Consider the following 18,975-nt stretch of genomic DNA (forward strand, 5'->3'; position numbering starts at 1 on the left):
TATCCGACCACAAATGAACAAGTGGCTGTGCCCCCGACTATTCACTACGATAGCTACCGCGTGCTTTTATTCCCATGTAGCCCTTGGCGTCGGAGAGGTGCTCGATATTATTGGTTCCACGTTCTGTACTACAGTACGTCCTAAATGCAATGGTTAGCATAGCGCCAAGTGGCCACGTACGGCAGGACGAGCAGTGGATGGAAGATGGCGCTGCCAATATCTGGTCCACGGCACCGGCCAGCGAAATATCCACGCCGCCGCTACTCCAACACCACCGCCTTTGGAGAACTCGTCGCCCGGACAGGTATGATGTGTTTGTCATTCCTTTAAATTATGCCGTACGAGCCGTATTTGCCTGAAATATGCCTTGTCAAATCGATAGCCTTCGACATATGCTCCAGACGGGCTCCTCGTCCGCATCAAGAAAACGGCGTCTACAATAGTACGTGCCTCACTGCGACCAGAGCTATGGCACAATGCTGTATCTATCTAGACGAGCTCTAGTCAAGAAGAGAAGAGACTGGAGATCGCAGGATTACCTTGCTTAACCTGTCAGACTACTATACTAGAAGTTGGAAACCATACGATTCATCACGGCTTGTAGTGGTAGTACCTCCGCACGGACAGCTGAGCCGTGTGGAAGAGATCGCAGAGGATCTCTTTCGGCCACCTAGACTCCTTCTCCCATATCTGTACAAGGAAAATGTTCTGCTCCCGTTAGCTCTGCGCGTCTGTGATCGGAACGACTGGTTATAGCCCACCTTACGCAGTCGACCAGCCCTATCCGATGAGGTGATAGCCGATAGAAAGTCAAGGATGCTCGACTCCTGCCAATCGCTGAGGTCCTCCACGCCCACCTTTCCCTCCTCTAACGCGTACCCTTGCATGAGCTTTATGGTGATTGTGCCAATGTCCGTGAGATTCTGTTGCTGCTCCCTCGAGCTAGCAGCACGGCAGAGCTCCTGCATGCCTACTTACACAGTCAGCCTCCATGTCGCAGCGGGTGTTCAGCGCGTACGGACCGATTTTAACGTCGCCCGCCATCTGAACGAGGATCGTCTCACAGCTCAGACGACTATGACACCAACGATGGGAGTCGAGATAATCGAGTCCGTCTAGGATCTAGGCCCGTGAGAAAAGAATCGGGAATTACGCGGCGCGAGACTCCCATACCTGCCCTACGATCGTCCCTACCTCGTCGCTGGTCCGTCGGCGCGGGCACCGTATTACGTGATCAAGGGGCATATGCATATCCTCAAAGACGATGTAGAGTATCTTTTGGCCTTGGAATGCCTCAAGCGCAGCAACAATGTTGGCATGCCGCACCTCACGCAACCGGGATAGCGTCTCAGTATCCTGGTTGCCGCGGGGGAACCGCCTCACGCCAACGCGACTCATTGGGGCCGCGCGCTCGCTCGCCACGATGACTTTGTCGCCCATGTCTAATAGGGATAGTATCGCCTTGTACCGCCTCCATGGGCTTCCTGCCTGCAGCGGTAGCGCAGAGTCTGTGCCGGAAGAAGGGGTTTGTAGCCTCGTCCCGTCCACGTTCGTCTCGTCGACCTTTCTCTCCTTGCGCAATTTTAGAGGAGCCACGGCGCAATCGGTCCCGGGAACGCGGCTGGTCTTGTTTGGTGCTTGTTGTATCGCCAATTCACGATCGCTAATCCACATGCGTGTGGTGCGGCTATGCGACTGTTGCGCCATCGCATAGCACGTCGCAGATGCTGCAGTCCCGTATGTGGCCTACGTGCGTAGGTGCTGGAAGCGGCGGTTTGGTTCTTTGTATGTGGGCCTAGCCTGATGGGGGCGTTGAAGACATTTATGATACGTGCGACCATTTCATGCCGTACAGAGCCTTTGTCTAATTTTGCCTAGAGTCCGTACGGATGCTAGGTCTGGCCTGGATTGGACGACGTATCCACTGCGAGACCAAGAGTGCGAGCGGCTTCGAAAGGTTGCAGCCAGATCGTTTCCACGAAGCTAGCGCCATAGCATAGACCTCACTTCAGGGGTCGTAAGGAGTGTGTGTCTGTGAATGGTTGCCAGGCGCGGCCAATTGACTACTAATGCTGAACTACATGTCGCTCCGACGTCGGCGTCCTACCCCACCTTGTACTCATGGGGCCGTGCTAGTCCTGTTGGAAAGAACATGGTACGTTCTTTCCACCATGATTCCACTCTCGTTCACGCCTTGGTGGTGTGCCTCGGGGTCTACGATTATGGTTGTCCGTGTCCCAGGCCGGTTCGAGTGCACAGCTTTTGATGTGCTTCCGTGCCTTCGATGCCCGTACAGGCCGTTCGTCTTGGTTCGCACGGACTCGCCCAGGCGGGGGAACCCCTTGACCAGGAGCTGCCGCACAGCCGGGAAACAGGCGCACATCAAGCCCACCGTGACCTCTATGGTGGACCAGAGACAGGCGGGATAGTAGTCCCACGTCATGTTCGAGGTCTTCGCAAAGGTGACGAGGGATTGAAGCCGAAGGGCACTCACGACCGTGACGCTGCGCAATCGTGTCAGCGACAAGCCGTCCGAGGCTACACGGACGACTCACAAGATCCCAACGCAGAACATCAGGCCTACCCCAATCTTTTTCTTCCGATGGAGCTGCAGAGTGCGCAGCTGCCAGAGCGGCACCGCCAGGAGCCATAGATCGAGGGCAATGTTCGTCGCAGCGCTGGCCCAGGCCACAGCATTCGCATCCACACAGGAGCCCTGATGCATCCCATCCCAGTGCTTCCAGAAGTGATCGATGGGTCGGCACTGGAATACAGCTACGAAGATGAATGTCGCACCCCAGATGCACGTCACAGCGAATGTGCCCCAGAGTAGCCTCTGTACGGCGACAGTAGGGAAAATGCGGAGGTAGAAGACGATGACGGACAGCTTCACCAGTGCAGTGTCCAGGAAGTACAGCCATGCTATCGTGTGGAAGTATCGCAGAACCGCGGTGATCTCGCCTGCCGACAGGGTCCAGATGTCCCGGCCCAGCCCGTGTCCAGCCAGGCCGTAGATATTGATGAAAGCACTCGCGATGATGGTACCAGTCGCGCCAAGGGCCAGCCAGTCATCTAACCACAGCGAAGATCCGACCACCCACTGCCGGCAAACAAGGCGGGCCGTGGCAAAGGCCACGGCCAGACCTGTCATCGTGGACGCCACCACGACAAGCTGACCAGACCGACTTCGTGCCGAGGAATGGAAAAGGGCAGTGGTGATATTCCTCGCGGCTTCCAATGGTTAGGTCAGAGAACGGTCAAGTTTTTTCGTCACATACAGAGAGCTTCCGCTGGCGTACAAGAAACGCCCACGCATGCGCCAAGGTACGCACGAAGGGTATCGCTCGCACAGATGCATTGTAGGTCAGCCGCGTCGCAGCTCTGTTCCAATAAACCTGCCGTGATACAATCACTCTTCAGTGCACCATGTTAGCTGCAATTGTGCCAAAGCCAGCGGCAGACTCACCACGCAGATAGGAAATATGTCGAGCGCCTGCTGTGTCGGTGGCTCCGCCAAAGCCATGCGCAGAGGCAATAGAGCCATAAGCATGGGCGTCATAGTACGAAAAGACACCATGATCTAAGAATCCACCCCGCTTGATACCAGGCTTGGTGTGTAGAAGTTCGTACGTTCCCCCGGGTGTATTTGGGATAGGCAGGAACACTGTGCCTCACCAAGGACAGAAAAAGGAGATGAGGGTCTTGAAGTACTCGCCCCTTGACCTCAGAGGTCCGCGGTCTCGGATTCCGTGCCCAGGTACCACGACGCCGTTGCCTTGGCACGGCCAAAACAGACGAATGGAGGCGATGGCTGGAAGCAGTCGGAGGATTGTATATAGCCAGCCCCGTGGAGAGGCACGAGTAGAGAGCCAACGCCGCGACTGGACTCGATAGACATGAAGGTCGCCTACATCACCCCTTTCGTGGCCTTGGCGGCCGCAGCCTGCGTGAGGAAACCAGATGTGGGCATGTGGGACGTGAAGACGGGGGAAATCTTCATCGATGCCTTGTATGCACTGAAGCTCAGAGATTATGACGAAATCGAGCGACTCAACCCGGGGATAGATGTCAACAAAATCAAGCCGTCACAGTACACCATCCCGTACGTGGGTGACGTGGATTGGCCGGCGACCTGGGTCACCTCATCGTGCACGCCTACCCTGATACTTGACGGGCGAGCTGTTTCTGCTACGCCCACGGCTGACCTGGATCCCACGTCCACAGTGCCTAGCATAGCATCCTCACTTTTAAGCACAGGATCCGCCCAGATGAAGAGCTCCGAAGCCACCCCTTCCCCTACCCACATACCAAAGCAGGAATCAACGACCTCTCCAACCGACACTCATACCAGCGTGAGCGTGGACGAAAGCCCCTCTGCGACGCATACGCGTCAAACGACAAGTACCGCGCTCCGTTCTCCAGTCTCATCTCCATCGAAAGCCACGCCGACTATTCTACGTTCGACGTTCACGACCTACAGTACGCCACCAGCAGATGCCTTCACTACGGTCTTGCCGACCGGGGGGGACGAACTGCGCGAGGACAGTGAGTACTCGCTTCAGTTCTGCCGCAAAGATGGCGTCTACTTTACCCTGGAGGACACACATAAGCAGAATGCGAAGGACTTCTGCGAACAGTATAGCAAACACAAGATGAAGGAAGAGTCGGACAGCATCACGTCTCTGTACGAAGGTGACAACGATGAAATCTACCAGTACTCCGTCTTCTGGATCAAGGGATGCACATTCCATCAACAGCAAGACTTTACCGGCTGTTACGATCTAATGTATGACAATTTCAAAGACTGCAATAACGGTGGCAAGGGCGGCACCAAGCGCAAAGGCTGTCTTTGGTTCGAATACCGCCCGAACTGGATGGAAGATATTTGATGAGGGGCCCTGCCTTTCACACGAGATATCTAGGGCCATGGTTGGACGCGCGCTGAAGGCATGATTTATGCTGTGAGCACCTACGGTGAGAGGAACGGGTTTGGGGACCATAGAATAGACGACGGTAGGATAGACGGTTGGTGAGAATGGTGAGGCAAGGTAGATGAGAAATTTCACACGCGTTCTCTAGCTAGTCATTAAGTCAGGAAGAAGCGCCTCCGTGTGTCGCTCCTTGATTTGTGCCCACCTCCAGTGAAGGCGCTCGCTGCACTCGGCATCTCCATCTCTGTCCTATCAAGGCCGTACTCCACACAACCGGAGAGCGAGGGCACGCACCGCTTTCCTCCGTAACGGCCTCTGGATGTCTCAAACAGGTGCCTGCTCCCTCGTTAGGAATTGGTCTAGCCACAACATCATGTTCTCACCTATTTTAAGGGAGTCGGGGAAGCCCGTAGTGTTTGTATTTTGTGTTGGTGGCATGGGCACGAAGAAGACGCACGATACGGCCGCCTTCGTGGAGACTTGGCTTCTAGTACCCCTTATGGACTGTCTGTAGGAGTACGGCCTAATATAACTTCACGACGTCCACATGTGTCTTCCTCATAAGCCAGCAAGGTCTCCAGTAGACAGTCCTCGGTATTTCAGTGGTGATTTCCGCTCCACAGGACTAATCCCAACCTATTGCAGGAAGAGCACAGGCGTTGCATCCTCATCATGGAGTTTCTGGCCGAGCCACATACTGAGCAACCCTCCTCTGTTGAGAGAAACAGAACAAATCCGTCGCCGTCGAAACGACAATATGCTCGGGTCATCTTGCGTGGTAAGTGAGGGACGGTTCAGCCCGATGCCTATGCTTTACAGCAGACCAGGAACCTCGTGCCCATTTTTGGAGTGGCACTATATTGCAGTGCAGTTTGCCAGCCATTTGTTGCGCTCCGAAGTCATGAATCTTTGTGCGTCCCTAAGAGAGCGGGATAGACTGGCAGCGGCATCGGCCGTTTTTTCAAGCAACTGGTACACCGTGGCCCATGACGAACGCACAATATTTCGCTGGTGCTGTAGCGCATCTCGTTTGCTTTCGAGTGCTCGTATCGCTTCGGCATGATTATCGTAAGCGCTCCCGAGAAGCTGCCGTGCGATGTCTTCTAGTTCAAAAGCGTCAGAGTACACACTAGAAACAGGACGCATCGGATGAATAGTGCGACGATAGCAGTCGCAGGGAGGGAACGCTGCCAGAAGAACCCTGAATTGATATAGCGGCGGATCTATTCGTGGCCCGAAGTGGCTAGACTGCATATTGTCGCGTACTATCCAGGACGTGACGCCTCGCGACAGATTCTGGCGTTCGGCCAGAAGCCAACGATTGGACGGTGATCGCTCAGCCATACAGTATCATGGGATGCACCTTGGAATGCGCACGCCAATATTATTTGGCACCCGAGGACGAACTGCTGCGACCCAGCATGCGACCGCATGCGCCGCCAAGCAGCCCGCACGTGGCATGCCGCATAACCCATTATCTTCCACCAAAATATCAGGGTCATCCATAAAACAACATGATCCACGGGTATCATTGCGCGATTTCATTTGCTTCGCGCAATGATCCCAGCTTCACCACAGTCCGTGTCTACCCAACTCCCTAGCTATCAATATAATTGTCAACGCATAGATCACGCCTACTGCACTCGACTGTGACCCGAATAACTGTTCGATTACTGATACCCTGGTGTTCTTCCACATGAACGACTTTCTGCACTACCCTACCCGGTAGCTAGTCCAGTCCCGAACGTCATAACTCGCCGCCCGTAAGAATAACAGGCGATAACTAAGGCAAATACGGATGTTGTGAAGAAAGCTGGCGCGTGGAATGGGGAAGGTCACAAATGCGGACAAACAGAGTAGAAGTGTGAAATTTCCTCATCACCAAACCAGCGTGTGAGGCAAAAATCCATGGCGCTCTAGGCTATAGTATCTCCAGCAGCCGATGCCTCTCAGGTGCTACGAGCTGTTCCCCTCCGAGGAAGCGCACGCTTAGCCCGAGGATCTCCGCTCGTGTACATCTCATAATCCGAGTCGCTCACATTCTGAGGCTTCTTGAGACCGTAAATATCAATCATTAGATTGTCCGCGGGCAGTGCACCCGTGACAACGGCCCGGCACAGGCGCTGGCTTTGTTGGAGCCAGTGCTGCAAGGAATCGGCCGAATCGTCAAGGCGAGCGCGCAGGCCGGTCAGAATTTGCTGTTTCCTTGATGCGGTCAACCGCCGGATCGACGGGATCCGGGGGATGGCGAGAAGCAAAACGAACTTGTCGGGCCCCCATGCTAGACGAAGATCACATACATCTCGCCAGAATTGACATTGCGTCTGCATGTCTCTCATCTCAAGGAGGCTTTGTCTGTCTACAGGGTAGCGCATAGCGCTACCCACCGCCTGGGCATCATCCAGCGCATCCATCCGTTCGCAGAAGCGCACGCAATTTAGCCTTTTGTGGAAAGTACTGCCGGTCGCGCCTCGCTTGACCGACTGCCAGAGCATGGCAAGGCTAAGCTGATCGGAACCTTGTATGGCACGATATGACAGCACGGCCTCGCAGAGATGTCCGAGGATAGTGCGACGGTCGTCTCGCCCGGGCTGGACGCGTGTGCCAGCGGACAATGGCCGCACTGGTGACGACGACTCTGTGTGGATGGGCGGGGCCACCCTCTGGCGCAAGTTTGGTCCCTCACGGGCGCTTACCGGGTGCGGCGACGCCGGATGGACGTCCGGGGATGTATTTCGGGACGAGCTTGAGCTCTTATGGTATGGCTCAGTTCCGTATAGCGCGTCCGCGAAAAATTGACTTCCTACTTCGGCCTCTGCTGGCGCCATGGCCGCAAACGCCTCCGCACTAGGCTCCAGCTCACCGCATGTAAGCTCCGCTATTAAGCGCGCCCGGAAGGAGGAGACGAGCTCATTGGCGCATTCCTGACTCATGTGAGGAGCCCCTTGGTGAATCTGTCGGATGCCGATGAGGGCGAGAACGCCTGCATCATCAACGCGATCCTGCGACACCTTCGGCCCTGTCCAGTTGGCCACGATTGGCCGTGGCGTCGTGGCTAGATTGGGAATGCTAGCGTTAGGTCGGCTGTCGTACCAGTGCACACAATCAGGATACGCAACAGCAAATGCCCAAGCGGTGCCGTCTTGGCATGGAATGATGACAGGTTGTTCCAGGCCCTCATTGCGGATGTCTATCGGCCCCTCGTTAAGAGATCGAGTAGAGGCAATATCCGCGTGTCTAGTTGATTGTGCACGGAGAAGCTCAAGATACGCCTGAACGGTCTCCTCGTCTACGTGCGCCGCGCTTGCAAGCTGGCGCACGGATGTCGGCATTGCGTCGCTGCCATTCCCGGCCACTGCAGAGGCATACTGGACCCATGCCTTGGCCGCTACGAGAGGTTGGCCATCCACTGGATATCGTATCTTGGTGGCCTGCCAAGCCGTCCTGATCAGGGCAATGGAGTCGCTCGACATGGGGCCGATGGTGAGTCGTCGAAGCGTAGCGATATCATCAGCTGACATACTGATAAGATCGATGCGGCGCGACAGACTGCGCAGAGGTTGAACGACCTTTATCGTGACCGACGTCCGGAAGCTGCCTTTTGTCCATGCCCGCAACAGGAGATCGCGTCATATTCCGGACTAGCCTCGCCCAACTACGTATCGGACAAGCGCTGGGCATTCTCAGGCTATCATGGCTTCGTAGGAGCTTGAGCCACCAGTCGCGAATCGTGGGACTCTGAACAATGCACAAAGTTGCACAGCACCTTACGTCGCCAGAGAGCACCAGACAAGAATGGCGACCCACGCACCTTCCGGAATCACGAAACCTTCGCTCCGAGTGCTCTCGCCGACCCCGGACATGTCTCGAGATATCATCGGTCGGGACGTCAGAAGAGTGGGCCGCTAGCATGTCGCCAACCAACATACCACATCATCCAAAGCGGTGCGAAAAAAGTCGACTCAAGGCATCAGCTGCTGGCCCAGGATCCAGCGTCCACAAAGACACAAAGACGATGAGGACAGGTCGCGCAGTCCGGGCTGTGACGGCTGAGGGTTCGTCCGGCAGTGGGAGGACGAGCATAGTCCTGCAGGTGACAATTATCATGTGCTCTTCTTTCCATGTCCGCGCGGCAGAACGCAGGGTCGTACCGAGCCTAGCGACGAGCGGCGCAATTCGTAAAGTGGTTTGCGAGGCACAAACGATGGAGCTGGACTCAGGTGGGGCACTGTCCTGCGCTACGCACTCGTGGCTCAACAGAATTCCTCCAGGAGAACGCGAGATTGAAAGAAAAATTCCACTCCTGTATCTTGCCCCGTTCGACTTGCCAACTACAAGTTATGGGAGCTCCGGGTCTTCTGTTTCTGTGCTGTATTAATGCAATCAAGCCACTGATCGACAATGCGTATGTTCCTGCGATGCTCCTTTTCTCCGAATCGTGATCTCCGAGTTCAGATGCACGCCGCAGACCCATAATTCTCAATGCATGACGCAACATTGACAGCTGTTGAGCACCGACCACAAATATGTATTACCGAAGGGAATGGCCTTAATGCTCAGGGTCTCCATCGCTCATTCGGTGGGTGATTTTGTGCGAATATGCATGGCTCGGTCTGAGCCTGAATCTCAGGGTAGATCAGACGCCTTCAAAATGGTCAGCAGATCTCAGGTTGCGTGCGCGATATCGATGCGCGCAGCGTGTCTCCGTCCAGAGGAGCAGCCATACTCCATCAGGTCGACGCTGTTGGCTGTTGGTCGCACGCACATTGACCGAACCAAAGCATCGGGACGCAGAGAGGTGTATAAATCGCAGCTCCCGGCGTAGGATAGACCAGCACGCTCACAGTATCCTTTATCCCCTTCTAGTATTTCCTCATCGCTCATCCTGCGTCGCAATGAACATGCCTTACACGACGGCGGGCTCCATGGCGTCTGAGCCTGGTGGTAGTAGGACCGGTCTCCATAGTTCGGTACCAGGCGCGAACCCTGGCTATCAATCCTGGGGACGTGGCCTCTTTCCACACGCGTATTCGCCGACACGCGGACACGCTGCACAGCAACAGCAAGATTTCACCCCAGTCTACGCTACCAATGCCTCGAGCGCAAATCTCGGCCAGCATATGGTCAACCGTCGGTTGTGAGTCTTCATGCCCCGTGCAGATCATGCCCCTAACGAAAAGCAGACAAGCCACCACACCCGACTGTCCCGAGCGAAGCCTTGAACAAGCTGTGACACGCTTGGACTAGTATGCAGTGCCGTATTCCTCGAAAGACCCCACACTTATGATCATAGCATTGCGAACGTAGCACGCGAGCTGGCTGCGGAAGTAACTTTGCTACAAGGGCACATTCAGTACGTTGCGAGTTGTAGGCTAGCGATGCCTCATCTAACAAAAGCCAGGACGGGATCATTCATGGCACAGTCGCAACCAAACCAACGGTACGCAGGAGAGCCTAGAAACTAAAAGGACACTAGAAAGGCGGCGGAAAGTAGCTCCTCAGGTACGAAGCAGCGGTTTAGGGGTCCTTCTTCCACGTCCGCGGTATTCGGCTCGCAGGCGGGCATACTTTCCGTGAGTCAAGCTGAGGTATGAGACAGGTTATCTATGGAAATGTCATCACTTCTGCTGCTCTCGATGTCGGGTCAGGCGTGATGGCAGGCGCGAGTTTGGCTCTTGATCTCGATGGAGAAGGGGCCGTTTGCTATGGGAGTATCTTGCCGGGCATGCAGCATATGATGAATCAATATTCGTGAAGCCTGGGCAGCACATTTATCACGAGAGGACGTTCAGAAACAGGAAGAATGAGATTCAGCCCACGTGTACTAACGCCCGGGAGTCCAGCTACCGAACCAAAATAAATCAAAGACATGCAAACTAATCAGCAAACCTAACCACTGTATCTCACTATCTTATATAATCGACCGCCACCTGAATTGCAGCGTCGACGCACTGTCGGCGATTTTGACCATCAGCAACCCATATAGCTCGATTTGTCTAGCCGTCCTGGAAATTCTTGCCGTCGACCTCCACGGTGTCAAGAACCAAGCCCGGAGATAGCGATCGAGACTCGCTCTTGCGTTGTCCCAGTATCCATTGCTGGTGCCTCTTCGCAAGCTGGGCAGCGGTCTCAACAAAGGCGAAATCGGCGGAGTGGATCCTCTCCCCGTCCTCCACTAGCACGACATTCTCGTACTCGATGGTTCTTGGGGCTACTATCTTCGCTTGCCCACCAAATTGAGAATGCTTCTTTAACTTTCCTCGCCACTCCCAGGTCGTTGTTCTATCCTCCCACTGCACGCAGACGAACATCATGGGCGGCTTCTTTCGCGTACTTCCATTCTCCGCCGGCCAGTGCCTCTGGGCCAAGGCTTTGAGCAGGCCAAGATAATCATGATATGTCTTGTACCCCACGAAACCGATGACTCGACGAATCCGTGGCTCCGAGCCCGACTCTCCAAGACGGAACACGTTCTTTCCACTCTCAGAAAACTGACCATCAGCCATGCGGCCCATGTGGTAGTATGGTGCTTGGCGCGGACCATCTCGATAAATGGCATACCACTTGCCGAAGGGCCCCTTTATGGATATGTCCAGCTTACTGTCGACTATACTTGTCGCGGAGGTAATTCTTCCGATGTCGCCCAGCTCTTCTAGGTCGTCAGAACTATTGTCGCCGGTGTGCGCCTGCTTTCCAGTATGGTGTTCCGTTAGGAAAAGACCATCATCTTCTTCGGCCTTGAACTGCGGCTCGGCAGCATTCGTTTTGGATCTGGGATTTCCTGATGCCTCGTTAGGTTGACCGGATCCACGCTCCTGAGGTGCCTCATTCGGCGCCGCGTCTTTCTTCTCTTCTTCCGGTGGCGCAGAGGTGCCGTCGTCATCTACTTCCATGCCTTCGGGGACTTGGCGCTTGCTAGTGGTGTATTGCTGGTCTATCTCTCTCTTCTTCACATCATCCGCTTTGTTGTATGCGTCCTCGAGATGTTCAAGAGCCTGCGCGTTGGTAGAGCGTGTTTGCCTTGCGGTTTTGCCCACACCTTGGGAGGTCTTGCCAGGGTTGGCGGGCTTGTCACTTTGAGCAGCATTGTTTTTTTTCGGAGGACCCATGATTGATAGCCTAGAGGAGCGAGAGATGGCTTGTCTCTGGTGGTTCCGGCTTTATAGTAGCTCGCAAAGCGTCGACTGGCCGTTACATTGTGCACAATCAGACGTTTTTTTTTTGGCAGCCTATTGCCATCTACTGGCCGCATAGACTTGATACTCCCGGAAAGGTTTAATCCAATAGCGGTTATTGCATAGATACAGGCCGCAACGAGAAGCCTCCACGAAATAGAGGTGGCGCTGCCACTACCTCGTGGACAAATCGTCGCCGGCCTCCACAGTCCTTGGTGTCACTGATAGTCGAGTGCTATTTGACCACATTTAGGCGTTTTGTATAGAAGTAAACATACTTACTGGCGGAGAAAGCCCTTGTCCACTTTCAAGATTAAGTGTAGAGTGCCCTGATTAACGAAGGGCGAAAGCGGCTAGGGTCTTCCGATGTACTTAGGTAGCAAGCAAGTTAAAACGGGGGTGAGCGTGCTGCGACTTCCGGGTTTCCGTATCTGCGACTTAAAGAGCTCCATGGCTCAGATCGACGGAGGCCTTTCCCCCTCCGAGACGGAGCTTTGGCTGTTCGGCACACGTCTGAATACGAATTGGTGGGATGACGTTTCCTGGCTGACCTCCGACTGTTGGGCAGGCGAACCACAGCTCGATCGTGACTCTCGCACGGTGCTTAGTGTACAACCATCTTCAGACGAAGCGCCGGTGTTGTGTGAGTCCCCTAAGGATAACACCGCCACAGTCAGCAGTAGGACTGTTCGAAAGCGGTTCTATTGCAAAATTTCGCCGTGCCCGAAAAGCTACTCGCGTGCAGAAAATCTGAGAAGACACATCAATGAGAGAGCAATCCTGTCTAGACCATCAGACACTAAAAAGACTAATGCCTGGCAGGAAACATAGTGCAAACCCACCCAGGTTTCCTTGCACGCTGTGCGGCCATTGTTTCAAGAGATTAGAGAACCTTCGCGCTCACCACAGGCTGCATCGAGATGCCACCGGGGACGTGTATCATTGATCGATCATGGAACGTGTCGTTGTGCTGGAGGGTAGAGCAAGCTCCCGTGACGGAGGGGATGCCCGCCTAGAGAATGCCACGCTCACCATGCATACTTTGAAAGGACTATCAAAATAGGTGGGATACTACAAAATGCTTGCTACATCAGTCGAGCATCGTCCATACATAGGTAATTGGGACGAGGCGGCAAGCATGTTTGATTCTCCTTCAGATGCACCCAAGCCCACTTGTACCATTGTTGAGCATAGCACACCCTAACGCTTTTCTAGAGTTGCCGGGACGCGAATGCAGCCGGATCTCAGATTCAATTCTTCCAACAGTGTGTCGTATACTTGGCATACCTCCCGCAGGACGTGTCCCGCGAGCCTGCCCAGAGCCGGCGTTCGCAGCAACGTACGATTCTAACTAGAATCGCTGTCTGTCTGGCGCTTAGATCCATATCCTATAGTACATTTTAGGTTTCTTCTTGCCGTGGCACAATGACGGATGGAAAGAATGCACAGTGAGATTTAGCATGTTTGGAACCATTCGGCGACTCTAGCCACTAGTTTTTCAACGACGTCAAAAGATGCCCACCCAGCTTATACACGTCCTGAATCTTGTAGAGCGGAGCTGTTCTGCTGAAGTCGTGTCCGCTGCGGTCAGAGACGGGGACCGCCCTCCGGGTCGGGGACGCCCCAGCTGGAGCGACAGCGCCGAACATCACGAGCAATGTCTGCGCTTCTTGTTCGCATTGAGCTCCGGATCCGGCGTGCTCGCCAGTATGCCCTCGATATACTCCTTCAATAGCTGCAATGCATCTTGCGTGCTCTGGTGGGACGAGGCCAAGTCTTGCGCGTCAGCCCAGGCCAGACTCAACAGAGCGTTCTGCGCGTCGATCGTCTCGTCTCGCTGCCTGACCTCCTCGGTCTTCTCTCTCAAGGCATCGATGGCCAGCTCCCGGTCAAAGTCGACGACCCGACGCTTATGCACTTCTTCGTCGACCTTTTCGCGGAGCTCCTGCACGTCTCGCTCAAGCTCAGCATTGCGGAGACGCTGGTCTCGGTAGTCGGTCCCAAGCGGAGACGGACACTGATCAAAGCCGCTGGCATCGGCTATGTTGACGTCGGAGAGTGCTGTGCAGGCCCAGGTGTCTATCTCTGATCGACCGGCCGCTCTTGAGCACTTGCCCTGCAACAGCTGGCTGGGAAACTCTTGCGCTCTTATACTCGACCGCATCGTCGGATATCGACGTTCAGTACAGGCCAAGAAGCGCGTCTTTGGCACCTTATGGCCCACGTCAATCGCTCTGCGGGCCATTATCGGGCTGGCCGAGTAAGCAGGCTGGGTCAAGTCAGGACGGCGACGACGGACAAAAGCGGTTGTCAGCAATATATAAAACGCCAATCACCACCCCTAACGATAGCAGCATATCCAATTCAATGAGCGCATGCAAACACACGCAATGGACAAAGCTGCGGCAGGAAAATGGGCGGGTACTGCTGGCTGTCTCAGACAGGCCGCAGCGACTGCTCGAACAAGTTCGCGATCCAGAGGAACCACATGGCTTCGCGGTGCTGATCGGAAATTACACAAAGTTCCTCTTTCTCACCAACATGTGTCCAGGGAGCAGGCATCCCAGCAATGCGAGACACCACGGTGAGGTCCATCTACATATCTCGCATGCCCGTGCCACTCAGCCAGTCTTCGTCGCCGACGGGGACCTGCCCGTCCACAATCGGCTGCCCTCGGCACCAAGATTATTTCGGTGCCACGAATCCGCCGAGGACTACTTGCCTGCAGATGTGCGCCACGCGGTCCCGGCAGCCGACGAAGTCCACCAGAGATTCGTTTTTCCCTTTGTCGATGTGGCATGTCTATTCGTTGCTGACATTGGCGGGCCTGACCGCGCCATAGAGTGCCTAGCGTCTTGGGCTGCGAGAGAGCGGTCATCAACCTCGCCTATCCGCCCGGTGTTGATCGTCGTGGTGCCGAGGGAGCACAGCCAACGGATGCGTGTTGAAGTAGCTCGCATGGGTCAGCCGGCTGGCCCTGCATCGCTGACTCGTCATTTTCAGTCCATCACCGTCGTGACATTCTCACCAACCCAACGCGGGATGTGGCAGAGAAAGCAATTAGGAACTCTTCGTCAGAAACTCTATCAGGCCATCCGAGTAGTCCATCGCGAGCGACGCGACAGGAGCTTTCTCTTCTCCGCTCGCCACACCGTCGCATTCCTCCAAGCGGCGTCACGGGACCTAGGTAGGTCGCTACGGTCGCCGGTAGACTTGATCCAGATGGCGCGAGCGGCCAATCCCATTGCTTCCGATCTAGCAACCCACCTGGTAAACTTCTTCCGCGGACGCGATGACGACACGCTGGAGTCCTGTGCCATTCCCACAGCCGCCTCGAGCCTACTGCTAGACCAGTACCCACCTGGGATGCACCGTACGCCTTGCCTGCTGGGAGCGCACTGGCCAAGTAACTGACAAGCTCCCTAGATTTCCATCCCCAGGACGTGTTTCGTTCCTTGTACCGTGATGCCTGCGCCCAAGCCACCCTTGAGCTGGAAGAGATCCGAGCAGCAGCGGAGATGCCGCCGCTACCATTCGACCTCAGTCGGTCGCTGGAGCGTAGCATGACGGAACTATTCCCCCAGCTCCAGCACCTCGATTCGGCAAGAGATGCCCATCGACATCAGTTGACGAGTGTGCAACTGCACCAGCGGCTTCCGTCCTCGGAAAGCACCTGCTTTGTTTGTGTTCGACGTAGACCCCAATATTGCCTGCCCTGTCGGCACTGGGTATGCCAGACATGTGTCTGCACCTTTGCCCGCCTTGATGCGGGCGATCCGTATCTATTCCATGCGGACGAGTGTCTGCTATGCGGCGCAACGGCTGGTCCCTGCATCCGCGTCCGACCAGCCACCGCCACCACACGCATCCTAAGCATTGATGGGGGCGGCACAAGGGGTCGCGCTCCCCTCGAGTTCCTCAGCGTCCTGCAGGAAGCCATCGGCCTGCCCTACCCCGTCCAACAGAACTTTGACGTCGTCTTCGGCACCAGCTCAGGTACATGTGCCCTTGGACTCCTGCGGACCAGCTGGCTTATCTTCACAGGGGCCCTTATCGCATGTGCGCTGTGCATCAACGGCTGGCCCGTGGACCAATGCATCGAGTACTTTGAAACGTCGTCCAAGCTCGCGTTCGAGGAATCTCGCTACTCCCGCATCGTGCGGTCGCTCTTCCACGCCGCACCCTTTGTGGCGCCTGCTGTCGAGCTCGTCAAGTCCTTGCTTGTCGACTGCAAGTACGCCGCCGACCAGCTCGAAGCCATTCAACAGGAGGCGTATGGCGCCTGTCGAAGCATTGTTGATTCCGCTGAAGCGAGCCGCGCGGGGACCCTGGTAGGCGTGACACTGACGAGCGCACAGGACAGCAGCACTTTTATCGTGACCAACTACAACGCAGAGAATCATGAGAATCAGGGTACTTTCCATCCCGCGAGCGTTTTCAGATGGCTGACACCAGACAGACTATGAAGTCCTCCGATTCGACCAGGGAGTCGCCGCAGCGCCTCTGTGGGAAATGTTCGTGGCGTCCGGGTCCCTGTCGAGTGCTTGCGTGCTGACTTGAACAGTCTCCGTTGCTGCACTGCAGCGCCATAGTAAGTGTCGGGTCAGAGATCCTTGTTCATATACTGAGTATGGCCGTCAGTTACTTCACGGCCCATCACATCCAAGGCGCCGGCACATTCCAGGATGGGGGCCTCGGGTACAACAACCCAGCCCCCATTGCCATCAAGGAGGCGGCAATTCTTTTCCCAGCGGCGCCTAAGCCAAGCACCGTCGTCTCGCTGGGGACGGGTTCCGCTGGCTCCCGTACCACGGCGAGCGCGGGGATCGCTGCGATGTGGGAGGATTCGTTCCCTGCGCGACTATATCGGGCTTTTTGGAAGCAAGGAAACGCCGGCACGGCGTGGAAAAACCTGGTGAGCCAAGAGGAGGACAAAAGCCATGGCGCCTATTTTCGGTTCGACATGGAGTATGACGGGATACAGCCAGCGTTAGACGACGTGACCAGCATGCCGCACGTCGCGCAGATAGCACGTGACAGCGTGCTTGGTTCGCTGCAGATGGAGCGCCTGGCGCGACGCGTGCGTGCTGAGCTGTTCTACTTTGAGCTAGCCGCCACGCCGCGTCTCGTGAAGGGTGCATACCACTGCACAGGGTATATCCTCTGCCGCCATCGCGCAGGCACCGAGCAGTTCGACGTGTTCATGCAGCAGCTGACAGGGCGCTCAGCCTTCCACTGCTTGGAGGGGATCACCCAGGATACGTCTGTGTCAGCCGCCCACAGGGACGGCGGGGGCAATTTTCGCCTAGCTGTCGAGCTACGCGTGTTGAAGCGGACAACACCATGTCGCATCACGCTCCAGGAGGAGCTATCGTCCTTTCCTTGCGACATCAGCGGCTCCCCATTCACACTCGATTGGCTCATGGAGCAACAGAAGCTCGGTGTGAGTTTTGGTCGGGCTGACCATCGGTAGCTGTCAGGGTGTGCTATTCATTCAGTAGAGCTTGCGGCTATGAATTGCATGAATTCACCATCTGTCCGAGGGGTGAATATATGGTGTCTAAGCTGAAGCTATTCGTTTCGCTTTGCCTCCTGGACATCTAATCTTGGCTGAATCATTGTCGAAGACTACCCTGCAGCAGAACTCGGCCCAGGCGAATGATCGGTGCGAATCTAGTCACGTAGCCAAGTGGCAAAAACGCTAAATGCTACAGAGACCACCCGTGTGGATACATGGATTCCATTTTCACCATAAGCTTCGTATGAAAGAGATAGCTCCGTGACGGTCATGACTTCCAGCTTCCCATTGGCATGCCCGCGCACCACCATGACCCTGGCGCTTCTGTATTTTCGTTGCCGTGGAGAAGAGGATCGGGCAGACCTGGCGAAGCGTATCACGCAAATTTCACGCACCACAACTAAGACACGCAGGCGTCGACAGACAGCGTTTGCCGTACGTAGCTTTGATTGCAGTTCATAACGGCAGAGCGCCCAGACTCCCTGCTGTTCATTGTCTGCGACCTACTCACGTCGGTGATGACTTCCACGGTGCGATCTTGATGGCGAGAGCGAGATTCCCGTAAGCCGGTTCGGATTTCCCATCACAATGTCACCAGCAGGACGGAGCCACGAGACAAACGGCGCGATGTAAACTCTACAGTCGCCCTTCCCCATCATCACTCCACAACAGCACCACACTGATGACAGCGTTTCCTGCTGGCCATCAGATCATCCCGAGGACTGAATATAGAAGAGGAACCAGGCAACAGAAAACGAACACGGCGCCTCGCTGCCTCTCTTGGGGGAATGATCGGTCGGCTGTCGATTTCCTGATTTTGCCTGTCGATAGCTGCCTGCCGTGCCAGCTCTGTTAAGCGATATCTAGTATTGGTGTAGAGTGTGCTATCCGGGTAGTTCGCGTGGGGTTCTACGCGAAATCGAGACACGCGAATTCGATTGACCCATGTAGGTGACTGGGCAGTGTCATGGGTAGGACGCGGATAATCGTCTAATGGGCGAGGCATTATTTTCCATTCAATATTCCTGTAATTAGACAGTGCTGAACATGTCGTATCGGTAGAGGGATAGATGCCATTAAACAAGCTCAGCCACTCTCCCGTAATGGACGCTCCGAATTCCGAGACGCTGTCCTTGATAGAGTGTCAAGAAGTTGACTTCAAGATGCGTACACATTGTCGCTATGTAATTGCCCCAGTCACCCAATGTGGGCTCTGCAGACTTCGGCAAACTCTGCTCGGTGCTTCTAATGGCAGCATCTCGCTGCATCTCAGGGCAGGTGTCATTTCCGGCCACGGGACGACACGAACACACCGGGCGGAATGTCTTATAGCGAGAGGAGAGGTACTGTA

General features: G+C 55.3%; 7 protein-coding genes across 7 annotated transcripts; 2 read left to right on the plus strand and 5 right to left on the minus strand.

Annotated features, from left to right (window-relative positions):
- Positions 1-456: 456 nt before the first annotated feature.
- F5Z01DRAFT_472174 (uncharacterized protein) lies at positions 457-2,036 on the minus strand. The gene is made up of 4 exons (XM_046260007.1): positions 1,174-2,036; positions 1,023-1,122; positions 762-970; positions 457-708 (listed from the first exon to the last, which is right to left on the minus strand). The coding sequence occupies exons 1-4, from the start codon at positions 1,705-1,707 to the stop codon at positions 592-594; spliced, it is 960 nt and encodes a 319-aa protein (XP_046113554.1). The 5' UTR covers positions 1,708-2,036; the 3' UTR covers positions 457-591.
- Positions 2,037-2,119: 83 nt separating this feature from the next.
- Positions 2,120-3,559, minus strand: F5Z01DRAFT_684486 (uncharacterized protein; the record flags this gene model as incomplete). The annotated part of the gene is made up of 4 exons (XM_046265933.1): positions 2,120-2,504; positions 2,556-3,231; positions 3,279-3,414; positions 3,467-3,559. The coding sequence occupies 4 exons, from the start codon at positions 3,557-3,559 to the stop codon at positions 2,120-2,122; spliced, it is 1,290 nt and encodes a 429-aa protein (XP_046113555.1).
- Positions 3,560-6,880: 3,321 nt separating this feature from the next.
- On the minus strand, positions 6,881-8,263 carry F5Z01DRAFT_631334 (uncharacterized protein; the record flags this gene model as incomplete). The annotated part of the gene is made up of 2 exons (XM_046261779.1): positions 6,881-7,594; positions 7,739-8,263. 2 exons carry the CDS (start codon positions 8,261-8,263, stop codon positions 6,881-6,883), a joined length of 1,239 nt encoding a protein of 412 aa, XP_046113556.1.
- Positions 8,264-8,578: 315 nt separating this feature from the next.
- Positions 8,579-9,593, plus strand: F5Z01DRAFT_472255 (uncharacterized protein). The gene is made up of 2 exons (XM_046260008.1): positions 8,579-9,510; positions 9,562-9,593. The coding sequence occupies exon 1, from the start codon at positions 8,677-8,679 to the stop codon at positions 9,307-9,309; it is 633 nt and encodes a 210-aa protein (XP_046113557.1). The 5' UTR covers positions 8,579-8,676; the 3' UTR covers positions 9,310-9,510; positions 9,562-9,593.
- Positions 9,594-10,927: 1,334 nt separating this feature from the next.
- Positions 10,928-12,040, minus strand: F5Z01DRAFT_678518 (uncharacterized protein; the record flags this gene model as incomplete). The annotated part of the gene is made up of 1 exon (XM_046265453.1): positions 10,928-12,040. One exon carries the CDS (start codon positions 12,038-12,040, stop codon positions 10,928-10,930), a length of 1,113 nt encoding a protein of 370 aa, XP_046113558.1.
- A 1,567-nt stretch (positions 12,041-13,607) lies between these two features.
- F5Z01DRAFT_472758 (uncharacterized protein) lies at positions 13,608-14,495 on the minus strand. The gene has a single exon (XM_046260009.1). It carries the CDS (start codon positions 14,349-14,351, stop codon positions 13,755-13,757), a length of 597 nt encoding a protein of 198 aa, XP_046113559.1. The 5' UTR covers positions 14,352-14,495; the 3' UTR covers positions 13,608-13,754.
- Positions 14,474-17,579, plus strand: F5Z01DRAFT_631352 (acyl transferase/acyl hydrolase/lysophospholipase; the record flags this gene model as incomplete). The annotated part of the gene is made up of 4 exons (XM_046261781.1): positions 14,474-15,479; positions 15,533-16,102; positions 16,151-16,519; positions 16,714-17,579. The coding sequence occupies 4 exons, from the start codon at positions 14,474-14,476 to the stop codon at positions 17,577-17,579; spliced, it is 2,811 nt and encodes a 936-aa protein (XP_046113560.1).
- Positions 17,580-18,975: the final 1,396 nt, after the last annotated feature.

This window comes from Emericellopsis atlantica (assembly GCF_019669845.1).
Source record: "Emericellopsis atlantica unplaced genomic scaffold F5Z01scaffold_56, whole genome shotgun sequence".
Taxonomy (NCBI): domain Eukaryota; kingdom Fungi; phylum Ascomycota; class Sordariomycetes; order Hypocreales; family Bionectriaceae; genus Emericellopsis; species Emericellopsis atlantica.

Coding starts and splice junctions, on each gene's coding strand:
- F5Z01DRAFT_472255 (XM_046260008.1), top strand. CDS start 8,677: ATGCACAAAGTTGCACAGCACCTTACGTCGCCAGAGAGCACCAGACAA.
- F5Z01DRAFT_472758 (XM_046260009.1), bottom strand. CDS start 14,351: ATGGCCCGCAGAGCGATTGACGTGGGCCATAAGGTGCCAAAGACGCGC.
- F5Z01DRAFT_472174 (XM_046260007.1), bottom strand. CDS start 1,707: ATGGCGCAACAGTCGCATAGCCGCACCACACGCATGTGGATTAGCGAT. Junction 1,123..1,173: donor TAGGGACGATCGTAGGGCAG/GTATGGGAGTCT, acceptor TCACGGGCCTAG/ATCCTAGACGGACTCGATTA. Junction 709..761: donor GGGCTGGTCGACTGCGTAAG/GTGGGCTATAAC, acceptor TAACGGGAGCAG/AACATTTTCCTTGTACAGAT.